Below are 20,794 nucleotides of genomic sequence, written 5' to 3' on the forward strand. Positions count from 1 at the left end.
AGAATCCCTGGCTGCTTTAGATGTCACTGCCATACCTTTCCTTACAGCGCGACGACTAAAAATGTACCCAGATATTACCAAATGTTCCCCCAGGAGGCAAAACTACTTGTGTTGAGAATTCTGTTGAAGGTACGATTTATGTTTATAAAATAGACAACAGTTAATTAAGATACGTTGTCTTCAAGCTTCTTTTCATGAATTTTTTGATTCAGCACATTCACTGATACAACGGATGTCCAAGTGAATAAGGTTTCTGTTCGTGAGCTCACCTAAGACAGAGGGAAGATTGACATAGGAACTCATATAGTAGCTCTTGCATACTGTCATTGTGATGTTCATACAGTGGTGTAGAGACCCTGGGGGAATGTCATCCACAGGAACTTCAGAGGTGGGACAGTGTTCTTTTAGTTGAAATTGTCAGTATGGCATAAATCACTAATTAAAAAAAAAACTGAGTCTTTGCTAATGGTATAAACAGAGAATGCCCCCTGAAAGTTGATGCATATCGTAGTATTTATCTTCCTTACTCTTTTTTCATATTTTACTCAAAATGGTTTGTCCTGATTGTATTGATGAAGATTTTTGTTTTAGCCCAGTAGGTGGCAGTCATGGGTAGAGATGAAATCTTGAATGATGACGCTTTCAGTCATGCTTAAGATTACCCTTCATTTTAGACAGATACCATATGGTTTCACTCTTATGTGGATCCTGAGAAACTTAACAGGAACCCATGGGGGAGGGGAAGGAAAAAAAAAAAAAAAGAGGTTAGAGTGGGAGAGAGCCAAAGCATAAGAGACTGTTAAAAACTGAGAACAAACTGAGGGTTGATGGGGGGTGGGAGGGAGGGGAGGGTGGGTGATGGGTATTGAGGAGGGCACCTTTTGGGATGAGCACTGGGTGTTGTATGGAAACCAATTTGTCAATAAATTTCATATATATATAAAAAAAAAAGAAAAGATAGAATTTCATGTTAGGATAGTTAAAAGTAAGATGATATTCATACTTACCCTGTGGCCTTCTAGGAAACTGTAGAATGACTTGTTTCTAGAGGTATGAAAAAAGAACTTATGACCCCCTCTTAATTTTCTCATGTGTTGTGAGGTTTTGGACATATTTAATGAACAGTTATCAGTGATACTAGTAAAGCAGAATATGTTCTGCCTTCAGAAATTACACTGATTGGGGCGCCTGGGTGGCGCAGTCGGTTGAGCGTCCGACTTCAGCCAGGTCACGATCTCACGGTCTGTGAGTTCGAGCCCGGCGTCAGGCTCTGGGCTGATGGCTCAGAGCCTGGAGCCTGTTTCCGATTCTGTGTCTCCCTCTCTCTCTGCCCCTCGCCCGTTCATGCTCTGTCTCTCTCTGTCCCAAAAATAAAATAAAAAACGTTGAAAAAAAATTAAAAAAAAAATAAAATAAAATGCAACTGAGAAAAAAAAAACAAAAACAAAAACAAACAAACAAAAAAAAAGATTACCCTTCATTTTATCTGTAAATAGAAGCAAATGTCCTAAAATGAGATGTAGCAAATAAGTAAGGAGAGAGTTTATTTGTAGTAATTTAAAAAAATCAAATAGGTAAGTGAACACAGCGTAGCTGAACTTAGGTATATGTCTTATTTCACAAAAGTGTTTCCTTATATCAGGATCGTATTCATTTAGAGGCAGTATAAATGCAGTGGTTAAGAGGATGGTTTGAGTAGTTAACTGTTGGTTTATATCTTAGCTTTGCTCCTTGTTTGCTTAGACAAGATACTTCTGAGATTCCTTATCTATAAAGTAGGAGTAATGGTATCTGTCTTGTCCTTATGAGAATTAAATGAGTTAATATGAAAGTTCTTAGAGCTTGGAACAGAGCCTGGCGCCAGTAAGAATAGTAGTAACAGTAATATTAGCTATTATTAGTAGAATTAGAAATACCAAATAGTACCAAAATATTAGGTGTTTAAATCTTACCTGATTATTTATTCACATTTCCTTAGCTCTCTGGCTGATTGACTAAGTGGATCTGTAGTTTTGTGTTTTGTTACATAGCAGAGAGCCAGAGCTGGTTTAGCAGTCTGAAGCCACATTTGAGCTGATCTTTTGTGGAAACATAACGTTAATTGGTGTTCCTGGTGACAAGTCCAGTGACAACGCTGATTTTTCTTTCATTGCTGCTATTTTCTTTTCTACCTGGAAGCTTAAACAATTTAAACTTTATCCTTCCAATATAGGACTTCTCTCAGAAACTCTCTTCCTGGCAAGAGAGCTCTGGTGCTGTTTTATTTAGTTCATTATTTTTTTAATGGCTATATGATATTCCATTTTATGGATGTGCTTTAAAACAGTTTTTCCGATGCTCCACAGATGGAAATTTAATTTTTGTTTTCCTATATGCTATTATAAATAATGCTTAATACTTACACATATATATATGTGCACTTGCCTCATTATTTCCATATTGTAGTTTTCTTGAAACAGAATTGTGAGATCAGAAGGTAAGGGATATTTAAAAAATTTTCTTTTCCTTAAAAAAATTTTTTTTAATGTTTATTTATTTTTAAGAGAGAGAGAGAGAGAGACAGACAGACAGACAGACAGACAGACATGCAGAATCCAAAGCAGGCGCTAGGCTCCAGGCTGACAGCACAGAGCCTGATGCAGAACTCTAACCCGCCAACTGTGAGATCATGACCTGAGCCAAAGTCAGACACTCAACTGACTGAGCCACCCAGGCACCCCTAAAAAATTTTCAATACTTTGCCTAATGCCTTTTGTAAAGTTCGCACCAATATTTTGGGACCAAATTACCCCTTCACAGCAGTATATGGAAAAGTATCCATTTCTTTACCCTCACCAGTACCAGATGTTTTTAGTTGTCTTTGCCAGGCTCATAGAAAATAAAGATGATCTTGAATGTATTTTTCTTGCAATGACTTTATAAAATTAAGAAAAACAAGATTATTTCTCTTTGTACCTCTGTCAACTATACATTTTCTATCCCCCCCATACATTAAAATGTAATTAAATTTCGGATCCTGTGGAATCCTGCCTCTAAAATTTGGCCCTGCTTTCCAGTGTTCATCTTAAGTATTTGTGCAGCTGTGATACATTTATATAGTATATGTAATACTTAAATACTGCAACAGCAGTAAGCTAAGGAAAGGCAGGGATTAATGTAGAAATGTTTTATTGAAAAATAACAAAGATATTGAAGAGTTTTTTTATTCAGGGATTTTCCTCTGAAAATAGCTCAAGCATCACTTTTCTAGCAAAAGAAAGTAGTTAAATTTTGTTTTAATGTACTTTCAATTCCATTGTGCCATTAAAATTTATATTGTATATTCTTTTTGGTGGTACATTAATGTATATATTAGTTTTCTAGACCATTGCTGTTCCTTGTAATAGGTATTATTACCTGTGTAATTGTGTCTGAAGAGGCCTGAAGTATATGAGCTCTGTACAAATCAAGGTAGAACATCACAGTAGTTTGTCTTTCAAAGAACTGAACCTTTACAATGCTGGTAACATAGATGCTTGGTAAAAAGTGAATTGACTGAAATTTACCATTGAGTAAAAGAGGTTTTTCTCATCTACACTTTTATTCTCTTTATCCTTTTTCTTCTACAAGAGAAAAGTATACAGTTTAATTGTTATGCATTTATATTCTGTAATACTTACTCTAAATAAATGAATACAGTTTTTACACATTGGTAGCTAGAATTTAACAAGTTATGGGTTAAAACGCCTGAACTACTTTGTGGGTGGCATACTTCCTTCAGCAGTTGTGGTAAATTAGACATATAAAATTCTGGCTTGGTATAGATTTTAAAACAGTACTGTGTGCTTTCTTGGAATTAAAGTGATGTTTTTATTGCTGACTTGGAAGTCTGACCTGAAGCTGTTTTCTCTCACATAATCCTGTAGCGAGCACAGCTAGTTGCATTAATCACATTGTTCATTGCAGAAAAAGTGGATAGTTGGGGACTTCTGGCTTCCACTTAAAATGGAGAAAGCTGATCAAAGCACTGTTCCACCCCTATAGCAATAATAATAAGCCCTAGACAACTGCAGATTTATACCTGAATCCATCAGAGATCTTAGGTTCCAGGGCAACCACTTAACCTGAAATCTAAGGAAAGATGGGCACCTCCAAGAAAAGAAGGGATGCAAACACTTGTTTACCTGAGACAGATACAGAATGAACACCAATCAGAAGAATTCAGTTAAACATTTTAATGAATTGCTGCTGGCTTAAATTGGACTGGTGGGAAGATGTAGAATCCTTGGGGGCCGTGAACGCATGGGAATTCACAGCTACTTGCAGGCTCTTTTCCACAGACTTCACTGGATGCTAACAGAAATGATCGAGCCTGGGCGGGGAGGGGACCGTAGATGCTTCAGGAAAGACATGAAGCCCTGTCTTAGTCCTTCCTGCCTCTCTACTGTGTGACCAAAGCCTTAAACTGTGGTTTGAATAGAGCAGAAAGAAAACCTTCCACCCCTAAGGAAGGGGCAGGAATATGTCCTGGGCCCAGAACTTTAGCAGAGAGGGATGGGCAGGAACATTGAGAAGGCCACAGGCCAGCTACCTAGAACATAGTACTTGGCTACGACCAAGGCTTAATCAGAATTTCAGAGAGCTACCACCCCGTACCAGGCTAAGAGATGTAGAGTAATGGATAACAGTGGAATTCTGTGAGAGTTGCAAGAGCTTGGAGGCAGACAGACCATAATGAGATACAGCCTAAACAGAAGACCTAGAACTGCAGATTGAGTAGACGCTGAGAAAAACTTTGGCAAACAAGCCTCTACCCTAAACACAAGGTGTGACTAGAGCAATTTGAAGCCTGTGGTGCGTTATGGGTATCCAGTACACAAGTACTGGAAACTGTTAGACATGGAATTTAAGATAACTATGATTTATATGTTAAGGCTTCTGGTTTTGAAAAGGCAGGCAATGTGTATGGTCAGGTAGGATATTGGGGTGCCTGGGTCGGTTATGTGTCCGACTTTGGCTCAGGTCATGATCTTGCAGTCCATGGGTTTGAGCCCCGTGTCAGGCTCTGTGCTGACAGCTGAGAGCCTGGAGCCTGCTTCGGATTCTGTGTCTCCCCCTTTCTGTGCCCCTTCCCCACTCATGCTCTGTCTCTCTCCATCTCTCAAAAATGAATAAACGTTAAAAAAAAAAATAAAAAAAGATGAAGTAGGATATTTCAAAGAGGCATGATAAGAAAATCAAATGAAAAGTTTAGAAGTGAAAAACACAGTAACAGACAAAAGAACTCATCAGTAAATTTGGCATAACCAAAGGAAGAATCTGTAAACTTGAACATAGACCCATATGAATTATCTAAACTAAAATACAAACAGAAAACTGAAAAAATAGAACACCCATTAGCTATGAGATAATATCAAGTGGTCTGAATATGTAATTTAAATCTCAGAAGGAAAATAGGACAAAAGAAATAATGGCCAAGGATTTTGAAAAACTAATGATAGACACCAAAGATTGAAGAAGCTCAGAGAATTTAAGGCAAGATAATCCCCCAAAACACATGACAGAAAAACAGCCAGACATTTATATTCAAACTGCTGAAAGTTGAAGATGATGACAAAATACTGATGGGAGTTAGAGGAGGAAGCTCTTTACAGAGGAAAGAATTGTCATTTGAATCTATGGAAACCCGAAGACAATGCAATCACATCTCTAAAGAATCAAAAGGGAAAAAAATTTCAACCTAGAATTCTGTACCCAGCAGGAAGTCTGTCCATGTATTTGTTTGTTTGTTTGTTTAAAAATGTTTTATTTTTGAGAGAATGTGTCAAGAGTGCGAGCGGGAGTGGGGGGCGGGGGAGCAGAGAGAGAAGGAGACACAGAGTCTGAAGCTAGCTCCAGGCTCTCAGCTGTCAGCACAGAGCCTGACACAGGGCTTGAACTCACAAGCTGTGATATCATGACCTGACCCAAAGTCTGACGCTTAACCGACTGAGCCCCCCAGGCGCCCCAAAAACGGTCTTTTAAAAATGAAGGAGAACTGGTCTTTCAGAGTAATATTCTGTCAGTATCACAGAAACTGAGATAAGTCATTGTCATTAGACCTGCATTAACATATAATAATGATTTCTGGTAAGGAAATTACTTTTAAATTACTTTAAAAAATGTCTAATAAAAATTCATTCTTGGGGTGCCTGGGTGGCTCAGTCAGTTAAGCATTCAACTGCAGCTCAGGTCACAATCTCACAGTTCATGAGTTCAAGCCCTGTGTTAGGCTCTGTGTGGACAGCTCAGAGCCTGGAGCCTACTCTGGATTCTGTGTCTCCCTCTCTCTCTGCCCCTCCCCTGCTTGTGCTCTCTTTCTCTCAAAAATAAACATTAAAAAAAAATTAAAAATATTTTAGTAATTGCTTTGAAAGATAGCTGACTATAAAGCAAAAGTAATAGAAATCCATTTTATGTTTACAGCAAATATAAAAGTAAAGGTTATGACAGCTCAAAGGTCAGAGGGAAGACTATTATAACATCTTTACATTACATGTGAACTGGTATAATTCACTTGCAGCTACACTGGGATTAATTAGACATGTATTATAAATCTTAGGACAACCACTAAAACCATTGTTTTCAAAAAATAAGTAACCGCAGTTAAAAATTCTGTATTGTACATTTGAAAGTTAAGAGAGTAGATCTTAAAAGTTGTCATCACAAGGGAAAAAATTGTGTGGTGATGGGTGTTTAATTACTGTGGCAGTCATTTTGCACATATCAAATCATTGTGTTCTATACCTAAACTTAATACAGTTTTAAGTGTCAGTTAAGTACTCAATAAAAAAATGCATAAATAAGGTGCTAATAGCAGATATAAAATGTAATCAGAAAAAATACATTCAGTTTATCTACATGAACACAGAAACAGAAGGAAAAAACAAGGAGTACACGGACAAATAGAAACAGTAAGGTGATAGATTTTATTCCAGCCATATTAATAATTATGTTAAATGTAAACCATGTAAATATACGAATTAAGACAGATTTTCATCTGTTTAAACGTCCAAAATCATCTAACATACTTTTCACTGTTAAACTGTTCAAACATAATAATTAAGGCAGTAAATTGTCTACAGATGATAATTAAGACAGATTTTGAGATTAGATACAAAAGCAAGACCCTGGTATATGCTGTCTATAAGAAACTCACTTTAAATATGAAGACATGGGTTAAAAGTAAAAAGATGTACTGGTGCAGCCACTGTGGAAAACAGTATGGATGTTCCTCAGAAAGTTAAAAATAGAAATCAGAAAAGACCCCAAATAGCCAAAGCAATCTTGAAAAAGAAAACCAAAGCAGGAGGCATCACAATCCCAGACTTCGAGCTATACTACAAAGCTGTAATCATCAAGACAGTGGTACTGGCACAAGAACAGACACTCAGATCAATGGAATAGAATAGAGAACCCAGAAATGGACCCACAAATGTATGGCCAACTCATCTTTGACAAAGCAGGAAAGAGTATCCAATGGAATAAAGACAGTCTCTTCAGTAAGTGGTGCTGGGAAAACTGGACAGCGACATGCAGAAGAATGAACCTGGGCCACTTTCTTAGCCCATACACAAAAATAAACTCAAAACGGATGAAAGACCTAAATGTGAGACAGGAAGCCATCAAAATCCTTGAGGAGAAAGCAGGCAAAAACCTCTTTGATCTTGGCCGCAGCAACTTCCTACTCAACACGTCTCCTGAGGCAAGGGAAGCAAAAGCAAAAATAAACTACTGGGACCTCATCAAAATAAAAAGCTTCTGCACAGTGAAGGAAACAATCATCAAAACTAAAAGGCAACCAACAGAATGGGAGAAGATTTGCAAATGACATATCAGATAAAGGATCAGATAAATCTATAAACAACTTATCAAACTCAACACCCAAATAACAAATAACCCAGTGAAGAAGTGGGCAAAAGACACGAATAGATACTTCTCCAAAGAAGACATCCAGATGGCAAACAGACACATGAAAAAATGCTCAACATCACTCATCATCAGGGAAATACAAATCAAAACCACAATGAGATACCACCTCACACCTGTCAGAATGGCTAAAATTAACAACTCAGGCAAGGACAGATGTTGGCGAGGATGCAGAGAAAGAGGGTATCTTTTCACTGCTGGTGGGAATGCAAGCTGGTGCAGCCACTCTGGAAAACAATATGGAGGTTCCTCAAAAAGCTAAAAATAGAACTACCCTACGACCCAGCAATTGCACCACTAGGTATTTATCCAAGGGATACAGGTGTGCTCTTTCGAAGGGACACCAGCACCCCCATGTTTACAGCAGCACTACCAACAATAGCCAAAGTATGGAAAGAGCCCAAATGTCCATCGGTGGATGAATGGACAAAGAAGAAGTGGTATATATATACAATGGAGTGTTACTTGGCAATCAAACAGAATGAAATCTTGCCATTTGCAACTATGTGGATGGAACTGGAGGGTATTCTGCTCAGTGAAATTAGAGAAAGACAGAAATCATATGACTTCACTCATATGAGGACTTTAAGAGACAAAACAGATGAACAGAAGGGAAGGGAAACAAAAATAATATAAAAACAGGGAGGGGGACAAAACAGAAGAGATGCATAAATATGGAGAACAGACTGAGGGTTACTGAAGGGGTTGTGGGAGGGGGAATGAGCTAAATGGGTAAGGGGCACTAAGGAATCTACTCCTGAAATCATTGTTGCACTCTATGCTAATTTGGATGTAAATTTTAAAAAATAAAAGTAAAAGAAAGAAAGTTAGAACTGTCCTCCCATTCAGTTGCACTAGTGGGTGTTTACCCAAAGAGTACAAGAACAGTAACTCAAAGGGAAACCTGCACCCCTATGTTTATAGTAGCATTATTTACAACAGCCAAGATATGGAAGCATCCCAAGTGTCTGTTGATTGATGAATGGATAAAGAAGATGTGGTATAACCCAGGCTGCTCTAGCCCAGGGTGGCCTGTGGACGGCTAGCCTGGCCACAGCTCCAGTTTCTGGGCCAGCTGACCATGCTGGGCAAGCACCAGCACTTCCAGGAACCCAAAGTTGATTACTGCAGAAAATATTTCCTATTTGGCTTCAACATTGTTTTTTGGGCGCTGGGATCTCTGTTCCTGGCCATTGGCTTATGGGCCTGGGGTGAGAAGGGAGTTCTTTCCACAATCTCCATGTTGACAGACCTGGGAGTCCTCCACCCCATGTGGCTGTTTGTAGTGGTTGGAGGTGTCGTGTTGGCACTGGACTTTGCTGGCTGCATTGGGGCTCTCTGGGAGAACACTTAACCCCTCAAGGTTTTCTCCTTGTTTCTCAGCCTTGTCTTCTTCCTGGAGCTGCAAAAAGGATCCGAGCCTTCATACTCAATGACTGGATTTAAGACCAGTTCAATTTCTTCCATCAGCAATAATGTCAAGGATTGTCAGGATGACATTGACCTCCAGAACCTCATTGACTTTGTTCAGGAATATTGGTTTTGCTGCAAAGCCTGAGGGCCTAATGGTTGGAACCTCAGTATCTATTTCAACTGCCCCAACTTGAACCTGTGCCGGGAGCACTGTGGGGTACCCTTCTGCTTTGTCAGGGACCCAGTAGATGTCCTCAACACCCAGTGTGACTATGATTGCTGGCTCAAACTAGGGCTGGAGCAGCAGGACTCCATCCACACCAAAGGCTGCATGGGCCAGTTTGAGAAGTGGCTGCAGGACAACCTGATCATTGTTGCTAGGGTCTTTGTGGGCATTGCCCTCCTCCAGATCTCTGGTATCTTCCTGGCCCAGAACCTTGTGAATGACATCAAGGAGTCAAAGGCCAACTGGTGAGGCTGTGACACTGGGTATGGCCACCCTACTTGCCTACCCAGGGATCACCCCCTGCCACTGTGCCTGTGATGGGCAAGGCTGCAGGTGCTTCTGCTTGGACCTGAGCTTCATATGGAGTTTGAGTGTGGGTGTATTGTGTGCTCATGAGGGAAGCTATGTGCCTCTGCCTGGGCTGCCTGTCCTGGAGCTGTACGCATGGAGGGTAGGTGTGTTTGTGTGAATGTGTACAGGGAGCCACCATCTTGACTGCTGTTGGGTGGTGGGCTCTCAAGGAGACTGGGAAAGGCATAGCTTAAGAGGGTGCAGGCCAGGTGGGGTGGGAGGGGTCTGCCGTGTCCCCACCCAGGCCGGTATACATTTCTGTGCATATGACTCTCTAGGGCAGGCTTATGGCTTGCTGTTGCCTGGGACACAGCCTCACACAGCTTCAGAGCTGTCTTCTCTGCTGGCTGTGACCATGACCCTGCCAGGAGCCCACTTTGGCCTTAGTGTCTCAGACTCCAAAATGTGTCCAAAAATTTTCTCTCCCTGCTTTCAGGATCAAACATGATGATGGCTACGATGGCTACAGACTACTCAAATAAACAAAACCTTGAACTGTCCCCCCCCCCCCGCCCAAAGATGTAATATACTTATGTGTGTGTCACACACGCAATATGCAATATTATTCAACCATAAAAAAGAATGAAATCTTTTTAACAACATGGATGGAGCTGGAGAGTATAATGCTAAGCTAAATAAGTAAAAGGAAGACAAGTACCGTATGATTTCACTTGTGGAATTTAAGAAACAAGACAAATGAGCAAAGGGCAGTGGGGTGGGGGAGACAAATTAAGAAACACAGTTATTGACAACAAACTGATGTTTACCAGAGGGGAGGTAGGGTGGTGGGATGGCTTAAATAGGTGATGAGGCTTAAGGGGTGCACTTGTCATGATGACTACCAGGTGATGTATGGAATTGTTGAATCACTGTATTGTACACCTGAAACTAATATAACACTGCATGTTAAGAAAAATAAACTTGTGGAGCACCTGAGTGGCTCACTTGTTAAGTATCTCTTGATTTTGGCGCAGGTCATAATCTTGCAGTTGTGAGATTGAGCCTTCCATTGGGCTCCATGCTGTGTGGAGCCTGCTTGGGATTCTCTCTCTGCCTCTCCCCCAATTGCACATGTGCGCACCCTCTCAAAAATAAACTAAAAAAACTCAAAAAACTTGTACACGTAAAATTCTCTCTCCCTTGAAAAAAGTAAAAGGGTATAAAATGATAGGCCATACAAATACTAATCAAAGGAAAGCTAGAATCAAAGTAGACTTGAGAGCAAATTACCAAGGATAAAGAGGAATATTATGTAACGATTAAGGATTTAATTCTCCAAGAATAAGTCCTAAATATATACCTAACAACAGAGCTTCCAAAGTTACAAATAGATAAAACTGAAAGGAGAAAGACAAATTCACAGTTAAGATTGAAGTCCACAACACTTCTCAGTAATTAAACAAGCAAATGGCAAATTAGTATGGATATGAAAGTCTTAACACTATCAACCAACTTGACCTAATTGACATTTATGAACAGACTATCCAATAAACAGTAGAATACATACACTTTCCAGTGCACTTGAGATAGTCACCAAAACAGATGGTATTCTGAGCCACAAAACCTTAATGAACTTAAAAGAACTGAAAGCATACAGAGGAGGTGCTTGGACCATTATGGAATTATACTGGAAATTAGGGATATATTTGGAAATTCTCCAAACTATTTGGACATTAAATAACACGTTGAAATAATTCATGGTTCAAGGAGGAAATCACAAGGAAAGGGGAAAAAAATGTTGAAATAAATGAAAGAATATCAAAATTCTGGGCTGCAGCTACCGCAGTGGTTAAAGGGAAATATAAAGCATTAAATACTTATGCTAAAAAAGAATATTACTTTGGGGCACCTGGATAGCTCAGCCGGTCGAGCATCCAACTCTTGGTTTTGGCTCAAGTCATGATCTTGTGTTTCATGGGTTTGAGCCCCATGTCTGTCTTCACAGCTGGCAGTGCAGAGGCTGCTTGGGATTCTCTCCCCCCCCCCCCCCCACTTGCGCTCTGTCTCTTTAAAAGTAAACTAAAAAAAAAAAAAATTACTTTGTATGGATATACCACATTCATTTATCCTTTCCTCTCCTGATGGACAGTTGAATTGTTTCTACTTTTTGGCTTTTGTGAATAATGCTACTATGAACATTTGTGTCCAAGTTTTTGTGTGGACTTGTTTTCATTTCTCTTAAATCTATACCTAGGAGTGGGATGTGGTAATTCTTTAACTTTTTGAAGAATTGCCAGGCTGCTTTTGCACAGTTGGCCACATCACTTTATATTCACACCACCAATGTTTGGGGGTTCCAGCTTCCCCACATCCATGCCAACACTTTGATTTTAGCTATCTTTCTGGTGTGAAATGAGTGGTATCTTATTGTGGTTTTGATTTACGTTTCCCTAGTGACTAATGGTGTTGAGCATCTTTTCATGTGCTTAGTGGTCATTTATCTATTTCCTTTTGAGAAATGTTTATTCAAATTCTTTGTCCATTTTAAAGGTTAGGTGGTTTTTAAAAATTTTTTTCTTTATAGAGCTCTTTATTCTGGATACAAGTCTCATAAGATACATGCTTTCTGAATATTTTCTTCCATTCTGTGGGTTGTCTTTTCACTTCCTTGATAGTGTCCTTTGAGATATAAAAGTTTTTAATTTGGATGAAGTATAGTTTATCTGTTTGTCTTTTGTTGCTTGTGCTTTTGGCGTCCTAAGAATACACTGCCTAATCACAAAGATGTATGCTCCTGTTTTTATTTCTAAGGGTTACAGTTTTAACTCTTACATTTAGGTCTTGGATGATTTGAATTAATTTTTGCATAATGTGTAGTGTGGTTCCAAAGATATTCTTTGGAAAGTTAAATGTTTCTTACTACATTGTAATATATATTATGGTGGGACTCAGCCATCCTACTCTTAGATTTTTACCCACATTCACTCAAAATCCATATGCATTTATAAATATCAACTCTATTCTTAAGTGCCCAAACCTGGAAATAACTCAGATGGCCTTCAACTGTCCCTTAATTGCCTCCAAGTGTGGTACATGCTTGCAGTGGAATACAGCTCAGCAACAAAAAGGAACAAAGGTATTGACATGCCCAGTAGTGTGGATAAATCTCAGTGTCATGCTTAGGGAAGGAAGTCAGAATTCAAAAGGCTACATATTGTCTTATTGTAGTTATATGACACGTTTATGATATTCTTGGGAAATAAAACTATAGGAACAGATAATCGTGGTTGCCAGGAGCTTAGGGTGGGTAGAGGGGTTGACTTTGGAGCACAGGGATGTTTTTTGCACTCATGGAATTAATTGTTCTATATTGTTTCTGTGATGGTGTTCACATGACTTGTATGTTTGCTAAAACTTCAGGAACTGTACACCAAAACGTGTAAATTTGGTTCTATATAAATTATACCTTAATAAAAGAAAGATTAAAAAGTAGTTACTCAAAAGTATGTTTCCCTTTGAGGGTGGTGTTTCTCCCATTGCAAAGCAGTTTTCAGAGTTACCTCAAGGCTTCTTTTCTTTGCTGTTTGCGCTGGTGTCACTTTACCCTGAGTAAAAAGTGCCGTTGTTCAGGGTTGTATTTGTGTAGGATCACTAAGAACATGAAATACTGCCAAGTTTTTTTCATCCTTCCCAACCACAGTCTGCCTTTTCTGCCCGGTCGCACTGCCACACAAACTGTGTGTATTCTTTACAGATGTCCAGCATGTAACACCATGTTAGTGACAGTTCTCAACAAGTATTTGTTGGAGTGCTGAGAAGGAAATATTAATTGTTTGTATAACCTCATCTGCTTAAATTATACTTTAAAAAATGCTTATTTTGAGAGAGATAGCGTGCACGCATGCACACGTGTGAGAGCAGGAGGAAGGGCAGAGAGAAAGAAAGAGGATCCCAAGCAGGCTGTGCGCTGTCAGTGCAGCATCCAATTCGGGGCTCCATCTCACGAACCCTGAAATCATGACCAGAGCCGAGATCAAGAGTTGGACTCTTTGACTGAGCCACCCATGCGCCCTTTAAATCATACTTTTTAAAGAAGAAGAATCTAAAGCCATGTATATTAGTTTTCTATTGCTGCTGTGACAAATTACCATGAATTTGGTGGCTTAAAACAACACAAAGTTATTCATTTACTTTCTGTTCTGGAAGTTTGATGTCTAAACTGGGTCAGCAAAGGCTGTCTTCCTTCTGGAGATTCTCAGGGAGAATTTGTTTCATCCCCTTTTCCAACTTGTAGAGGAGCCTGGATTTCTTGGCTCATGGCCCTTAGTCCTTCTGGTGTCTCCTACTGTCACATCTCCACTGACTCTCCTACTTCTCTCTTTCCCTGATACGGATCCTTTGATTACATTGGGCCCACCAAGATAATACCGGGTAATCTCCCCATGTCCAGATTTTTAATCCTATCTTCAAAGTCCCTTTTGCTATATAAGGTAATACATTCACAGGTTCTGGGGTTTGAGATGTAGACATTTTGAGGGGAAGCATTTTTCTGTCACACACAAGAGAAATCATTTAATAATGTCAAAAAATTTAGGATTAGTACTTTAGAGGGTGAGGTGAATTGAGAAATGTCCTTGTATTTAGAGGTGCAAAATGGATAATAATACTTGTGAGGAAAAAGGAAGCACCTTAATATACAAGGAAAATGCAGGAAGATGTAGTATATTGCTATATGAGAATCTGTTCCTTTTAAAATTTTTCCTAATTTTTATTTTTTTTAATGTGTATTTAGTTTTGAGAGAGAGAGGGAGACAGTGTGAGCAGGGGAGGGGCAGAGAGAGAGAGGAGGAGACACAGAATCTGAAGCAGGATCCAGTCTCTAGGCTGTCAGCACAGAGCCTGATGTGGGGCTTGAACTCACAGACCACGAGATCATGACCTGAGCCGAAGTCGGACACTCAACCAACTGAGTTACTCAGGTACCCCTCTGCTCCATTTTTTAATGGCAACGGTACACCTTAACTCAAGTACTCTTAGAGCCCGAGGTCTAATCTGGATGTAAGAAAAAGCAATGTGTTTTAATTATAGTAAGCATAATCCTCCTTATTCTTAGGTTGTGACGTATTTAAGAAAATTTACTAGTAATATGTAAGTACCTCAGCATATTAAAATTTTTTTTCAACAATAGTATATAGCACAAAAGTGGAAATCCACCAAGCAAACTATTTGTTCCTGCCTGGGGATATACATTGGTGTGTGTTTTTCCAGACCTTTATGATTCATTTCATATGTGTGTACTTTCTCTCTTTAAATAAATTTTTAGAATTTTAGTTTTTTCTATTTTATGTAAATGAGATCATCCCATATCTGTTATCCCGTCCTTTTCTTAGGTATTTTATACCACTTTCATTTAGTGGTGTTAGCACCTAGAAATAAGAGATGATAGATGTTGGATGATGATAACTGTAACAGGTATAGATAGTGCTTTTTTCTTTGGAGGCAATACATACATTAGCTCATTTAATATGCACAACTCTGTGAGACAGGTATTATTATCATCCCTGTTTGCAGATCAGGAAACTGAGGCAGAGAGGTTAAGTGACTTGCCCCGTGTTACGTAGTAAATGGAATGACTGGATTCACATTCAGGCTGTCTGGCTCCCAGGCTGTGTGCTGTACAGTTCTGCTGAGTTTGCATTTCACAGGGAAGGTCTGGGTATAGCCCAAATGTGAATGCATTATTTGGTAAAACCTCTTTAACGAGTTTGCTTATTTCCTTTCCTTCCCTGGCATACTTTCTGTTACACAGTTTTCATTCTTAGTTCGAATGGGACAGGGATTTCTTCAGTTCAGAAGCTCCAATCTGAGTTTATAAATTCTAGCCTGTTTTTTTCCTTGTTACAAGATTTCTAAATCTGTTCCTGTTTTATTTACCTTTATAGTTAGAGCATGCCTGACTTTCATGATACTTGGAGGTCCTCTGCTGAAACCCATCATCTGCCTTTAAATTCAGAACCCCCTAATCATTTGCTATTATTGAGGGAAAAAAGAGAAGAAAATCCTGACCGAGAAAGAAAATAGTGCCCAGATTTTTTTTTTTTTTTATTAAGGATTTAAAAAAAAATGTTTATTTTGAGAGAGAGTGCATATGTGCACGTGAGTGGGGGAGTGGCAGAGAGAGAGGAAGAGACAGAGAATCCCAAGCAGGCTCTGCACTTTGAGTACAGAGCGTGATATGGGGCTTGATCCCATGGACCGTGAGAGCATGACCTGAACCAAAATCAAGAGTCAGATACCTAACCAACTGAGCCACCTAGGCCCGCCTCCAGATTTTGGTTTCTAAACAGCATTTTCCAATAAAGGCAGTCAGGACTCCTTGATGAATTTTTTGATTTCAAGTTTGGGGGAATACAAGATGAGCTTGGAACATCTTTTGGTACCTGAAAATAAGTGCTCAACAAAACAAACAAAAATACCAAAGAATAAAAAGTGAAGTAAAAAAGATACAGGAACAATTTGAAGGGGATCTCAATGACCAAAGCCAGCATGTTTGAACAACAAAATAATGATAGTAATCAATTGTAATCCATGAAATAAGTATCCATGAGTCCATACTACATCAAATAAACAACTGGACAAATGGAGGAAAAACAGTCCTTCCTTATAGTAGAATCCTAATTTACACATCTGGAAGGAATGATGGAAATAATTTGCCATTAGGCAAACCCACAAGTAATAATTGTAGGCAGGAGCTGTCCGTGGATGCTAAAGTTAGCAAAAACTATGATGAGAAACAGAGTATTTACTTAGTCTCAGTAGATTTCCCCATAAGGTCCTTATTAATTACAAAAGGAAAAATAATAGCTTCATGGTGGAGAACTCTGACAATACCAGCTTAACCAGCGATCAGTTTCAGCCTCAGTAATAGACACTGACATCATGGACGCTTTGCACTGAGAAGGGCACAGCATCATTTCTGTGATATTCTTGCCAAAAATGCACTACCTCAATTTAATCGTGAAGAAAGATCAGACAATCCCCAATTGAGGGCCATTCTATAAGATAACTGCCCAAACTCTGTTAAGTCTTTATGACCTCTTAGTCACCCATCTCTAGGTATTTAGTTTCAAAAATTTCTTCTGTTAATAAACTTTTATAACTCCTTATTCCCATATAAAACTTTGGTTCCCTATCTCCCTTCTTGTTTGTTTTTACTGAGAGGGAAAGGAAATGGAGTATACGGAGCTCAGAGAATGATCAGGAATTTTGAATTATTTCACTGGAGAGAACTGATTTTTGGACTAAGTGTCAACTGTTCTTCCTCAGGAAAGCAGGGAATTCTCAATGACATGGCCCTTCATTTACTAGACTAAGAATAGAACACTACTATTCTGGCCAGTCTGTGTTCCCAGTCTGCTACTCACTGTCTAGCACTTGAGTGTTTTTTGTCTTACTTCCTTTGTTGTTGTTTTAAGTAGGCTCCACACCCAGCGTGGAGCCCGACTTGGGGGCTCAAACTCAGGACCCTGAGATTAAGTCCTTAACCGGACTGAGCCACCCAGGCCCCCTCACTTCCTTTGTTTTTATAATGAAATCTGAGATGTGCTAATTTAGACCAGAGGAGATCCTATCTAGGCCTGGCTTTCTATCACAGATGCTATAGCTTGTAAATATCTGCTGTAAAATAACTACTATCTTGTTGGCAGAGTTTCAGAAACTTTGGAGGAGTGTCACCGTAGATTCAATGGATGAGGAGAAAATTGAAGAATATCTGAAGCGACAGGGTATTTCTTCCATGCAGGAATCTGGACCAAAGAAAGTGGTAAGTAGTCTCCTGGGAAAAAAAAAAAAACAAAAACCCGAAAACATAATCCTCTGTTCTTTGAACTGTGAGCCTGCTTTCTGTTCTCTCTGAAGAACTGGTAATCAGTTCTCCCTTCCAGTTTTTTCTCAGTGTCCTAATCAGTGATCTTAGATGCAAGCCCGATTATGTCTGGTGTATTGAGGGCCACAGGTGCTCTCTGCCCTCTGGTGCCCCCACATCTGCCCCCTGGTGCTGCTACCCAGCCATGTGAGAGCTTTCCTCATTGTGCCTCCAGCCCTTGTGCTAGCAGTGACTGCTCGTAAGTCAAGTCATACTGAATGTTTTCTAGTGCCCACGTGTTGCCCTCTCAGTTTCTAAAAGGAGCTTGCTTCATCATCTTGGCCTTTAAGACCTTAATTGTGCTCCCCTCCCCTTGCTCCATGAGCCCTGTGGTCTTGGCACCTGGCTCTGCCTTAGCCCTGATCACATTGAATTGTCCTTGCTGACTTTCAGATTCCTTAGGAACCAGATACTATCTCTTAGTCTCAAAGCTTGATCAGAGGAGGGATTTGTAATTGAAAGATGACTTGTGATCTAATTGCCTTGTACCAGCTAACCAGTTGTCTGTAGTCCAAGGACAAACCCAGTCGGGGGAATAATTCACCAACACCCTAGACTGTAGCTGCTCTGCTCCTCCTCTTTCCCAGGTGTACCGTCAGTCTTTGTAGCTCGCCTTCTTTGTGATTGTGTGTGTGTATGTTTTATGCAGTGAGTTTTTAAGACTCCTTAAAAGGCAGGATTTACTGCCCAGTGATCTCCGTGAATTAGTGTGGTTGCAGCACTTTATGAGGTATTTTTTCCTATCATTGCTTTGTGGGTTTTTTTTAATCGTGTGATTTTAAATTTCAAATGTACAGAAAAGAATGGAGAATAATATTTAACAATTCTTTGTGTGCCCGTCCACTCCCCAATTTTGCCATATTTCAGATCCTTTTTTTATTGGATGTACTTAAACCTAATGATAGAGATGAAAAACAAAGAGCTTTACTGTCTCTTTTTTAATCCACTTAGTGTGGAGAATAGTTGTGGTAAGGTAGTCTCAATGGGGGTGTGCACGGCACCATAACACGTGCTCCGTTGTGCTGGGGATTGGTATGGGAGGCTGGGTCACTGAGCAGGAAAAAGGTTTCTTTGCTGCTGGTTTGAGTGTCGTTAGTAAATCCTCACCATTCTGCCGCTCTGAATATCTGTATCTGTTTTTACTTTTCTTGTAGGCCCCTATTCAGAGAAGGAAAAAACCTGCCTCACAGAAAAAGCGACGGTTTAAGACCCACAATGAACATCTGGCTGGAGTGCTGAAGGACTACTCGGACATTGCTCCTAGCAAATAGCCAACAGTTTTATTTGTGAGCAAAGAGTTCAGTACCATGTCAAGGTCTTTCTTGTTGATGCTGGGCTCTGAAGACTGTCTTCCCATTCTATTTCTTAGGACTGAGGAGAGGAGCAGTTCAGTTTACAGAACAAGAGCAAATTACCAAACTCCAAGCGTATTTTAATTGAATGGGCTAATGTGATATTCCCTGTTAACCTTCTGTTACTTCCGGGGAAAGGCGCTTAGCATGGCATGCAAGTGTCTTTGCTACTTCTCTCTTTCTAAGTGGTTCCTGGTTCCATTTTTCTTCCTTTCTTCCTTTAGAACAAGTTTGCAGATAGTCTTGAATGCAATTTTGTTTGTTCCGAAAGGACATATTTATAATAAAATCACTGTAGAAGGAACTCGAAGATGTTCGTGCATTCAGTTTGTATTCTTTCTGTTCTTGGCAGTGGCAGACGGCAGCTCCGGCCTTTCACTCCCACAGGATGCTTGTTTGGGACCTTGTCGGACGCTGTCATCTGTGCTGTGGTGCTGAACACACGGATTTCACAATTGGAACACACCGTGTCCCCTTTGTTAGCAAATGTGACAATAAAGATACACTGCATGTGATTTTTAATGTTTTATGAGCATAAGTCAGTATTATTTGCTTTTTTTAAAGTTTATTTTGAGAGAGAACACGCATGCGTGTGTAAGAGTGGGGGAGGGGCAGAGGGAGAAGGACAGAGAATCCCAAGCAGGCCCCGCACTGTCATTGCGGAGCCGGCATAAGTCAGTATTTAGCTTCTTGGATTTTGCAAGTCATGGGCTGATGCCATCTCCATTGAAGGTGGATCGAGTCTTCTGGCCAACCTAAACATCACCTTTACCCTGTCCCGCTCCTCCTCATCGGATCTGACCGTGATGTTTTTCGGGGGGAGGCTCCCTCTATCTCCTCTCCCTGTCACTGGCCGAGCTCATGAGAGCCGTTATCTAATCCGTGGGTTCGTAACAGTTATGGTAATTTATAGGAAGTCTGCGTGGTTGTTCCAGCCTTCAGTGGCGGACTACCTGTTTCCTTCCCTCTGCTTGTTATATGGTGTGGGAGTCCTTAGGGTTGATCCATACAGTCCGCATATCATAAATTGAAATTGCAGTAGATTATAAAAATCAGGTTCAGTGCTCTCAAAAAAGGTGTGATGGCAAACCCAGAGTGGCAAGTACTCTGTGCAGATGATGAGGGGTTTTTTTCTGTTTTAGTTTTTATCCTTTCTATTTATTTCTCATCCATTTACATAGTCCTCTTACTGCTTACGTCTTTCTTACGTGCCAGCCCCAAAACATGGCCCCAGAAGATGTAAAACTAAGGCTCCCCATGGTAATTTACTTGTTTATTTAAAAGCTTATTTTTTTATTTTTGAGAGAGAAAGAGCACGCAGGAGAAGGTGGGTGAGAGAGAGAGAGAGAGAGAGAGAACCCCAAGCAGGCTTTGCACTGTCAACGCAGAGCCTGACACTGAGATCATGACCTGAGCTGAAATCAAGAGTTGGACGCTTACCCAACTGAACCACCCAGGTGCCCCTCCCCACGGTAATTTAGAACATGGGAAACTCAACATGCCTTTGTTTCAGTTCTTTTTTTTGGGGGCGGGGGGGCGGTGCATGGGTGGTTTTGCCAGTAAGGAGAAACTTTTCAAACATTAAATGTCTTATGATACAAAACTAGTTTTCTTGTGAAAATTCTGGTGCAAGCTTATCTC

At 40.0% G+C, this 20,794-nt stretch overlaps 1 protein-coding gene and 1 pseudogene across 4 annotated transcripts in view; both read left to right on the forward strand.

The window, feature by feature from the left end:
- The window catches only part of GTF2E2 (general transcription factor IIE subunit 2), a 79,683-nt gene extending 60,015 nt beyond the window's left edge, over positions 1-19,668 (forward strand). For 2 of the 4 annotated variants that reach the window (XM_047091203.1, XM_047091204.1), the window contains exons 7-8: positions 17,584-17,699; positions 18,956-19,463. In XM_047091203.1, coding sequence (XP_046947159.1) covers positions 17,584-17,699; positions 18,956-19,072 — 233 coding nt within the window. In that variant the 3' untranslated portion in view covers positions 19,073-19,463. Of the gene's footprint in view, positions 1-47; positions 741-17,583; positions 17,700-18,955; positions 19,464-19,505 lie in introns of those variants that run through there. The other 2 variants (XM_047091206.1, XM_047091207.1) reach the window with 2 other exon arrangements.
- Positions 8,777-10,560, forward strand: LOC124520352 (tetraspanin-17-like; annotated as a pseudogene).
- Positions 19,669-20,794: the final 1,126 nt, after the last annotated feature.

The sequence above is a fragment of the Lynx rufus genome, unplaced genomic scaffold (assembly GCF_022079265.1).
Source record: "Lynx rufus isolate CCGP_SWC_20201006 ecotype Redwood Valley unplaced genomic scaffold, mLynRuf1.p SCAF_3, whole genome shotgun sequence".
Classification (NCBI taxonomy): domain Eukaryota; kingdom Metazoa; phylum Chordata; class Mammalia; order Carnivora; family Felidae; genus Lynx; species Lynx rufus.